The sequence below is a fragment of the Oreochromis aureus genome, linkage group 10 (assembly GCF_013358895.1).
Source record: "Oreochromis aureus strain Israel breed Guangdong linkage group 10, ZZ_aureus, whole genome shotgun sequence".
Classification (NCBI taxonomy): domain Eukaryota; kingdom Metazoa; phylum Chordata; class Actinopteri; order Cichliformes; family Cichlidae; genus Oreochromis; species Oreochromis aureus.
This window is the reverse complement of record NC_052951.1, coordinates 14,808,435-14,818,397: the sequence shown is the minus strand read 5'-3', so window position 1 is coordinate 14,818,397 and position 9,963 is coordinate 14,808,435. Positions and strand designations below refer to the sequence as shown.

At 41.0% G+C, this 9,963-nt stretch overlaps 1 protein-coding gene across 5 annotated transcripts; it reads left to right on the top strand.

Moving 5' to 3' along the window:
- The first annotated feature begins 2,400 nt into the window (after positions 1–2,400).
- On the top strand, positions 2,401–9,638 carry LOC116336170 (serine/threonine-protein kinase 36-like). Of its 5 annotated transcripts, none has more exons than XM_039618047.1 (19): positions 2,401–2,532; positions 2,622–2,762; positions 2,864–2,941; positions 3,017–3,147; positions 3,231–3,480; positions 3,710–3,803; positions 3,907–4,094; positions 4,191–4,385; positions 6,116–6,247; positions 6,338–6,514; positions 6,613–6,695; positions 6,813–6,876; positions 6,987–7,097; positions 7,185–7,259; positions 7,353–7,470; positions 7,624–7,750; positions 7,836–8,016; positions 8,233–9,162; positions 9,459–9,638. In XM_039618047.1, the coding sequence occupies exons 1-19, from the start codon at positions 2,449–2,451 to the stop codon at positions 9,576–9,578; spliced, it is 3,279 nt and encodes a 1,092-aa protein (XP_039473981.1). In that variant the 5' UTR covers positions 2,401–2,448; the 3' UTR covers positions 9,579–9,638. The 5 variants fall into 5 exon arrangements, with proteins under 5 accessions (XP_039473981.1, XP_039473980.1, XP_039473979.1 ...); XM_039618046.1 differs by having other exon boundaries at positions 6,610–6,695; XM_039618045.1 differs by having other exon boundaries at positions 6,604–6,695.
- The last annotated feature ends 325 nt before the right edge of the window (positions 9,639–9,963 follow it).

Genomic DNA, 9,963 nt, shown 5'->3' with positions numbered 1-9,963 from the left:
TCGTGGCCTGGACCTTGTCGTGGTGAGTGGGCTTTCAACTAAGATGGGCTATCTCTAATTTGCTGTTTTCATTTGTTTTGTTAAGGGAGAACCACTGAAACTGACTCTTTTAGGTTTTTTTGCTACTATTGTGCCAGTCTTTCACCTTATTGGCAAATCAGTCACAGTCAGTATCACCTGCGGTGTCACCTGTTTATTCTCCGTAAATTAAAACACCATCTTATGGTTCAATTAAAACACAGCACCCCAGAAAAGGAATAACATAAAAATGTATTTTTGACGCCAATAACTCCCAACTGCCAACTATTTTGCCAACAGATGTTAAAAAGTCTCCTGGAGAATAAGCTGTTTGCAAATGCAGAAGTGTGAGTTCTGAGACATTTGCTGTCTCAGCTTGCTGAGCCTGATGATAAGTTACATGCATGTCACTTTCCTTTCAGTGCGTATCGTTGGCTGTGAAGAACTATGGTGTAGGTAACCGGGTACTATTAGCCATAAAGCTGTTATTGAAAGAGTGGAGGCTTTGTTTGGAGGGAGCCGAATTGCCATTTTATTGTATAAGTAAGATCAATAAGCCAATATAATAAACCTTATCCAGCCCATCAATTGTAGATTCAGCTTTTTAAATCTAATTCTTGAAAAGAGCAGAATTCTTGAAACAGAGTTAATTGAAGAGAGTCATATAAACAGAAAAACAGAACATCTCAACACACAGAACAGAAAGACAACACGAAGAAAAGCAAAGCACGTGTAGGTCAAAGGTTGACAAAGACGAAGACTCTTGGGCCCTTATTTATTGGCGAGGAGTCATCAACTCCTCTGTCTTTTGTTTTGTAGCTTTGCATACTTTGCATTTAAATTTATTCAATTCCCATCTTTTATTTCCCTGACTGAGTCCAAATCATTTTCATAAAACAGAGTTAGCTGGTAGATGTGACTTACTTGGATCAGTATGTCATTTTACACCATTTTGCATCCTTCATTATAGTCGACACTCGTGTCACATCACTTTCTGGACACTCCTGCTGAACTCTAGCATCCATTGTCACTATAGCTATTTGACAGGTCTGTGACGTGTTAGATATGAAATAATGATTATTTCACTCACTTTATAGTAGAACTACCCCATGCTACTTGACAGTTCTTGATTTCTAAACCCAGTTGCACTGCCAAGACTGTAAATCTCACTAAATAGGGTTTCTACCACCTCAGTCAGTCTTTGCTGTAGGAGCAGCCGATACAGCACAAAATAATGACCAGGTGTATCTTCACATTGTTTAAATTTCATGTTCTTATTTATAAGGGCAAATACAGCTCTTTAAATAGAGAGTAATAAGATGTGATATGTTTTAGATCCATTTGTCTATTTTTACTATTTCCTTTGTGATATGTGTCTGAATTATAATTCAGGTTGTATGATTGACATGAGCATAAAGAATTTTAATCTGATATGAATAAAGATGTTTTAAAAATAAGCCAAATTCTAGCAATACTACATACAAATAATGATCTAAATCATTAATTTAAATCTTTTATGCAGGTCATTTGGAGAACTTTACTGAGTTTGTAGGTGGCCCTTCACCTTCTTTAAAATGCACCTCTAAATTGTCAAAGTCTCTGACACTAAAACACTCACATAAGTCAACATCAGCAACAGCAAGTCTAAGGCTCCACACCAACACCCCTCATGCATCAGGCGTCCTCTGGCTCATTTAAAATCAGGAAAGACAAACCCAGTTCAGCCAGAGACCATTAAACATAAGCTAATGTGTCATTTAGAGTTCCTGTCTCACATCCAGCTACCTCTGATAAAATTAAATATCAAGCCAATGGAGACACTGGAACCAAGAACAGCACCAGGGCCATGAGAGATAAATGAGGATAAAGGCGTTTGTGTTAACATCTCTAACTTAATGTGACGCAATGGGCTGGTTAGGATTTCAAGCTCTTTTATTGCCTCAGTTACTTGTTATGCATAAAGTACAGAAATGAAGCAGTTATGTGTATTTTTAAACAATCTTTGCAGACAAACGGGATTGTCTTCAAACAAGAGGATGTGCATCTACTGCCTTTGATTTATAGGCGGTTTATAAAGTATTCCTGTGCAAAACCCAGCCACTTCAAGTTCTAGGTCTCTAAAATAGCGTGTGACGATTTGCAGTGCACTGATATTTACTCGCACCCTCGGTTTGATAGGTCCTATGTGCAGCTGGGATATTAGTATAATTTGTTGTAAAGCCTGTCTGGGAATGAATGGGAAGGCTTATGTTTAATTGATGGAATAAATAAATTATAAATGTATTTCTTTGGGCATTTTATTCGACACTTTAGTGCTCAGTTACACTATGAACGCAGCTGCCGTTGCTAGGCTGCGTCTGTATTCGTTGCCATCCTGCCTGTCAAAGTTAGAAATTTACGATTTTTGTCGGCTCTAATGGAGCCGCAGAAATGAACTCCTATCACGTTTTGTCGCCGGTGGGAGAGGGCTCATTTGGACGGGTTTACAAGGGAAGAAGAAAGGGTACCGGTATGGTAAGCATCGACGGGGACAGAGTTTAGTTTCCTGATTGTTTAACGACACGACACTGCTTCACATTGTCTCTTAAACTTTGTCCCATGAGGTGGTGGCTCTAAAGGTCATGCCAAAGCTGGGTCGCTCTCAAAATGACCTTCAAATGCTAAAAAAAGAAACTGAAATAATGAGAGACCTTCGGCATCCCAATATTGTCCAGCTCTTTGACAGTTTTGAGACAGAAACAGAGGTATTCTAACATTTCTCTCAACTCTCAAATACGTCGCTGTCAACTGATTGTCTTTGCATAATCCCATGATCATTATAACTCCCTATATGTGTTAATAACAGCTTGTGATTGTCACTGAGTACGCAGAGGGCCAGTTGTCCCAGATCCTTGAGGATGATGGAAACTTACCAGAGAGCCAGGTGTTTACACAGTTGCATCATATGTGAAGCTTTATTTAATGTTACGTTATTAAACGATCCTTCCCTTCTTTCAAGGTCCGTGAGATTGCCTGCCAGCTGGTCTCTGCTCTGTACTATTTACATTCCTATCGCATTCTTCACCGTGACATGAAACCCGAAAACATCCTGCTAGAAAAAAGCGGTGTGGTGAAGCTCTGCGACTTTGGGTATGTTGATAGAAGTATGTTGATAAGAAGAAAGCTTTAATTGTTTCTAAAAGAATAAATGACATGATGCAGTCTTGCTGTAGGTTGGCCAGAGCGATGAGCGTCTCCACCTTAGTGCTGACTTCTATCAAGGGAACGCCGCTGTACATGTCCCCTGAGCTGGTGGAGGGGAAACCATATGACCACACTGCTGATCTCTGGTCTTTGGGATGCATCCTTTATGAACTCCACACGGGGGCGCCTCCGTTCTACACCAACTCCATCTTCAAGCTAGTGCAGCTCGTTGTGAAAGCCCAAGTGAAATGGCCAGACACCATGAGCAGCACTTGCACGGTACAGTAAAACTACACTTTACTCACCTTGTGTTATATTTAGGTTGAAGCCAACACATTCAATATATTCTAAAAAGGCTAGCTGGAAATTTTTAAGCCTTGCCTAAGCCTGTAAAAGATTATGTTGCAATTATGAGTCTCTTGAAGGGGTCATTTGAGACAAATCTAACACAAATCGTTGCCTAATGCACTGTCTTCTATATTATTACTATCTAATAATTTCTTTGCAGAGCTTCCTGAAAGGCTTGTTGACCAAAGACCCCCAGAAACGGTTGTCATGGCCTGACCTCTTGCACCATCCCTTTGTTGCTGATGGTGTTCTAGGTGATTCTTAAAACTCCTGATTTTAGTAGAAAGCTTTAAAATGTAAATGACACATTCTCATGCCTGACTTTCATGGTTTTATTCCCATGTGATGTGTTTGCAGTGTTGCCACACACAAATGTGTCCGGCCCTTTGACGGTAAAACCCAGCCCTGACGTGCTGGCGTTGAAACTCCAGCAAGTGGCAGAGAAGACTGTACCGGCTTCTGGAGAAAGCAGATTGTTGCAAAAGGTCAGGGAACAAACAGACAACTGCAGTAAGAGGAAACCACCAGGAAGTGACAGTGCCAAAGTAAGTAATCAGTAATTATTATTATTTCATTATTTGTAAAAGTTTGTACAGTGAAATCAGCGGAGGGCCTTAAACCTGTTCTGTGTGGACTGACAGAAAAATAAGGATGAAAGGAAAAATGGTGCGATGGCAGCAGCAATGTCCCGTAGAGTGCACAACCCCAAGCCCTCCCGTGGCGACGTGTCTGTTACCTCTGGTCAGCTGGATCGAAGAAAACACAGGTCTAAAGAGATCAGGCCACGACTTGTACAGAGATGCAGTAAGAAAAGCCAGGCCACACTGCGACTGCAGGTCAGAGACAGCTGCCTTTTCCACACATTAGAAAATATTTATATATTCTCTGTCAGTAGAGCATCTGCTTTGGTAATTAAAAAAAATAAAATAAAATTTGCCCTCTTAAATTAATAGATACAGTTGTGTTCAAAATAATACTGTTTTAAAATGTGAGTAAAGCTCAAAATCCATATAACATGTTTGTTCCATTCATTGGGAACACTGCACATTATATTTTACATTAAAAAATGAAGAAAAAAGTATCAATGTTTCAATTACTTTACAGAAAATGAAGGAAAACATGATATTGGGCTGTTCAAAAAATAGCAGTGTCTGCATTTTTCATTACAAACTCAAATATCTACTCAATAAACTGAAAAAAAAAAAACCATTAAGATTTTGCAGTCCTGTGAATCACTAAACTAATATTTAGTTGTATAACCACCGTTTTTGAGAACTGCTTCACATCTGTGCTGCATGGAGTCGACCAACTTCTGACACCTGTAAACAGGTATGCCAGCCCAGGATGATTTGACAGCATTCCACAATTCTTCTGCATTTCTTGGTTTTGCCTCAGAAGCAGCATTTTGATGTCACCCCACAAGTTTCCTATTGGATTAAGGTCCGGGGATTTGGCTGGCCACTCCATACTCTTAATTTTGTTTGTCTGGAAACAAGATGCTACTCGCTTACTGGTGTGTTTGGGGTCTTTGTCTTTTTGAAACACCCATTTCAAGGGCATTTGCTCTTCAAGTATTTTGATATAAGAAAATTGATCCATGATCCCTGGTATGTGATAAATATCCCTGACACCTTAATAAGAGAAACAGCCCCATATCATGATGCTTGCACCACCAAGCTTCACGGTCTTCAGAGTGCACTGTGGCTTGAATTCAGTGTTTGGGGGTCATCTGACAAACTGTCTGCGGCCCTTGGACCCAAAAAGAACAGTCTTACTTTCATCAGTCCACAAAATGTTTCTCTATTTCTCCTTAAGCGAATTGATATGTTCTTTGGCAAATTGTATCCTTTTCAGCACGTCTTTTATTTAACAGTGGGACTTTGCCCGGGCTTTTTGCCGATAGATTAGCCTAACACAAGCATCTTCTAATTGTCACAGTACTCACAGGTATCTTCAGACCGTCTCTGATCTCCCTGGAGCTGATCATTGGCTGAGTCTTTTCCGTTCTGGCTATTGTTCCATCCATTCAAATGGTAGTCTTCCGCTTTATTCTTACTCTCTGGTTTGGCTTTCCATTTTAAAGCATTGGAGAAATATTTTAGCTGAGCAGCCTATAATTTTCTGCACTTCTTTATACGTTTTCCCCCCTCCAATCAACGTTTTGATTAAAGCACGGTGTTCTTCTGAACAATGTCTGGCACGACCCATCTTTCTCAGGTTTTCAGAGAGAAATGCATGTACAACATGTGCTGGCTTCATCCTTAAATAAGGGCCACACAAATGACACCTGTTTCTTCACATAATCATTGGCCTCACTGATTGGACTCCACACTGCCGTTATTTTTGAACACGCCCATTTCACTTAATTCTTCAATTACACAGACTCAGGTGCATTCATATCATGAATATTGGGTCTCTCTGACTCTACTACACCGACTGATAAATTATTTGCCATGTAATAATATGATTTATACCAAAAACACTGATTGATCTGGTTAGTCATGTTGGACTGCTGTTATTTTGAACACAACTGTACCTGACACTCAGTCATTTCTTGGTCTTTCAGGATGTAAACAACAAGGAATACTGGGAGAATCTGGCCCAACTATCAGATCCCAGCAGACAAAAGAGAGAGATATTAGATTACAGTGTCGTTATACCTCAGATTAAATCCAAGATCCAGGCATTTAAAGCTCAGGTAATTTGTTTCAGCCTTTCACTTGGTGTGAATTTCTCCTTCTTCAAAACAGTTTTGTATCTACTCCTTTTTTTTTCTTTTCTTGGACAGCTAAAAGGGGGCATGGTAAAAGAAGTTAAGCAGATTCAGCAACCAATGAGGGTCCTACATAATCTGCTTGTGATTGCTGAGGTTGAGAAGTTGAACCACGTTGGCCTTGAACTTGGACTACCCCGTGTCCTCTTTGGCCTGATCCAGGATACTGTAGACAGCTCAGATTTCATTAAGGTTGCTACTCTGGATTGAAACAGTGTTTCACAGTGAACTGATCCTGCAACAGTGTTTCTCACTTATTTTGTACTTTGTCACCTGTTCAGCACCAGCAGAGTATCCCCGTCCTGCAAGAAATGATCACAGTGATCCTGATCTACTGGGAGAAGAACTGTGCCTGGGTGAGACAAGAACAAAGGTTTGATTAGTCTTTTTTGTTCTTCGCTGAAGCTGATTTTGTTCATTTGTGAAATACTCAGCGCATACAAACGTGATTCTAACTATGGCAGCTCACCATCTGCTTCTCACGCCTTAGCTTGGAAGAGTTCACCAAGTCCTTCAAAACAATTCTTAGTCAACCAAGTCTCAGTCGTCTGGTCGTGAGTACCCACTGACATTATCCAACAGCGTCAGCCATGTTCAGCATGTTTTACATGTAATATTTTTGAGCTGGTCTGTTGTGTGAAACACTTGATTATCTGTCTTTCAGCCTCTGGCTGCTTGTGTTTTGTCTCTCTTCACACAACACAATGTTGATGTCGAAGTTGATGTGGAGCATCTAACATCCTTGCTGAAAACTCTGGTCTTGGACCCATGTGAGGTACTGAGCTCATGTAAACCTGGCAGTAATATGAAAGCTTAAAGGGATCTGAAAATGTGTGAACCATTTATTTTTCTACATTATCAGCCCCACATTTCTCCACCCTCTGGTTGGGGACTCTGTGATGGCCTGCTGTCTTTGTTCCTAGATGCACTTAATGAGGTCAGACTGCAGATGAAATTTGGTTAAACATGTAAATGGGTGGATATTAGCAACATATCTGTACTAAATGTCTGTGCTTTCTTGTTTAAACAGCATGAGAATGGCCCTTTGCCCTCGGGTTTAAATCCAGCTTTCTTTCTGAATCTGTGGAAAAAGATCGGTACTTGCCTTGAAGGTGCAACATCAGACTCTGACTTCTGTTCAGCAAATGGTAATTATACTCATCCTATGAAACCTACGGTGTCTGAAAACACTTCTAATGAGAAAATCAAACTTTACTTCTTTGTGTGTGTGTGTGTGTGTGTGTGTGTGTGTGTGTGTGTGTGTGTGTGTGTGTGTGTGTGTGTGTGTGTGTGTGTTACAGGGCTGTATTCCTTTCTCTCTGCTTTGCTGTTTGCCTTCTGCAAGGATGCATATTTGTGCATTCCTCTGTTTTGTGATGATGGATCAGAATGTGTGTACGCTCTTGGTCGCCTGCTGGGCACCGACTGGTTAGTTTTGAGATGTCTTAATTAATTAATTAATTAATCAGCTACAATGCCTGGAGCTAACAATAGCCTCTTTTATATCTTACAGTCTTAATTTGTTTGCCAAGGGCAATCCTGGGAGACCCAGGTTGGATCTGAGTCACAACACTTTATCCACACTGAGCTGCCACTTGTTATGTTTTCCATTCGCCCTGGACCTGCCTCCACACACCATGTCCACAGTTCTCCAGTTGTATGACAGCTGTGGTATTGTTACAAGCCTCCTGCAGGTTAGGGCCTTATTTTGCTCCAATAAAGACCTCGCCGACAAACATAATTCTCTGATGCAACACAGGATAACTCTTGCACTAGATTCACGTCTGACATGCAGTACTGTTCACCTGGATGTGTCTGTACTTTTTTGAGAGCAGTGTTGTTGATTGTTGTTGCCTGTTTGATGTGTGGTGAGTTTTCTGTGTGATTTTGGGTTTTTTGTGCTTTTGCAGGTAATTCAAACCATTCCTCTTCAGCTACTGGAGCTGCCTCTCTCCCTTCTGAGCCGCTTGCTCCTGTGTGATCCCCACCGCTTGATTGACCACCTCACAAAAGCAGCTTCTTCCTTTTTCTCGCCATCCTGGGATGACCAGCTCCCTGCCTCCAGCCATCAGAGTCCTCCAACCAGGACTGCCAGCTCTCTGCTCCTCGAACTTCTGCATCTGGAAATTCTGTGGGAAGCTGCTGTGGAGCTCCTCACTCTATTGTCTCAGATAGCCCGTTGTCCCTCCTGCCCCCTGCAACTTTATGTAGAAACCTCAGTGCTGCAGCATGCACTGACTCACTCCTATGAGCAGATCAGGGCTGCCACGTGTAGATTTTTAGGAAATTTGGATCCATTCAGGCCTCTAACACAATGTGCCCTCCAACCTGACATTTTCAAAGCCATGATAAACTGTCTTAATGATTCCTGCGTGCCTGTCCGGCAGGTGGCTTGCAGGGCGGTTGGGAACTGGTTGGGCTATATTGCAGCTGGTCTACATATGGACACACCCAGTGAGAAGGGGATATATAGAGAGAGTTGGTGCATAGAAAACCAACAAAATAAACAGAGGTACTCAGATACTGAGGCAGCAAGTGATCTGGAAACAATAAGAGAGCAGAGAATAGAGGAGGAGGTGGAGAGGAGGTGGACACATGAAGCCAGGAGGACCGTGGCAATGCTGGTATCTCTAATCTGTGATCCTGATGCCCTCATACGTCGTCACTGCTGCGCTGCCCTGGGAAACCTGCTAAATGTTGATGGAGCCGTATCCTTGTTACTGGAGGAAAATGTGCCCGGCTTACTTCTAAGAACTGCATGCACAGATTCCCATAGTGCAGTGAGAAAAGCTGCCATAGGATCTTTATACCTGTACAGCCAGCAGGATGCCATGCATCAGGTAAGGAGCAGGTCACAGCAGGGCACATGCTCACATTACAATAAGACAATCTCTGTTTGGAGAATTTGATGCTTTTGAAATAGTTACATTTGAATTTTTAATTTGAAAAGAAGAAAATAGTTCACACCTCCTGTTATTGAATTTAAAGCTGTGGCATAAAAGCACAGAGCTTAGCTTGTTCTGTCCTTTAGATAAATTTGTTCACTGTTTAATCTTTCACAAGTCAGTAACACACTTTGAAACACACATTTATTGATTTATTTAGATTATTGCTTTTTTTTTGCATTCATTCAAAGGTCCTGATGTCTCTTGATGCCAGTAAGAAGCTTGTTCAGGCTTCACACCATGCTCCTCCACAGTGTGACTATCAGCGGCTCATTGGACAGCTGACTCCACCAGAAGAGTCAGCAGCTTAAAAACCTGCTCCCTGTTTAACTTTACAATAACATATTTGTCTGAACCCATGTGTTAGTGAACGACAGGTTCCCTGTTTATGAATCAAAATAAAACTGTTTTTAATGCTTAACGTCTCACTTCATGACAGCAAGCTGTTTTAATTTCATGAGAAAAAGAAACGATGTAACTTCTTAAAAATCACGGTAGGTTTTCTTTTTCATCGATAAAATTGTCATAACAATAATTTAGTCTGTATAAAAGTGGAGAATGAGGAGTTTCATTAATTCCTGAGTTATGAGTATTTCTACAGGCATTTCTACTGTCCATTTTTGAAAAGCTTTTCTTTAGGTGTAGCGAATGTTATTGATGGATTTTTAAAGGCACATTTTTCCATATGCAGATCAA

Excerpts from the sequence above, each read along its gene's own strand:
- LOC116336170 (XM_039618045.1), top strand. The coding sequence starts at position 2,449 with ATGAACTCCTATCACGTTTTGTCGCCGGTGGGAGAGGGCTCATTTGGA. Across the intron at positions 3,148-3,230 it reads GTGAAGCTCTGCGACTTTGG|GTTGGCCAGAGCGATGAGCG; the intron begins GTATGTTGATAG and ends GTCTTGCTGTAG. Across the intron at positions 6,248-6,337 it reads TCCAGGCATTTAAAGCTCAG|CTAAAAGGGGGCATGGTAAA; the intron begins GTAATTTGTTTC and ends TTTCTTGGACAG.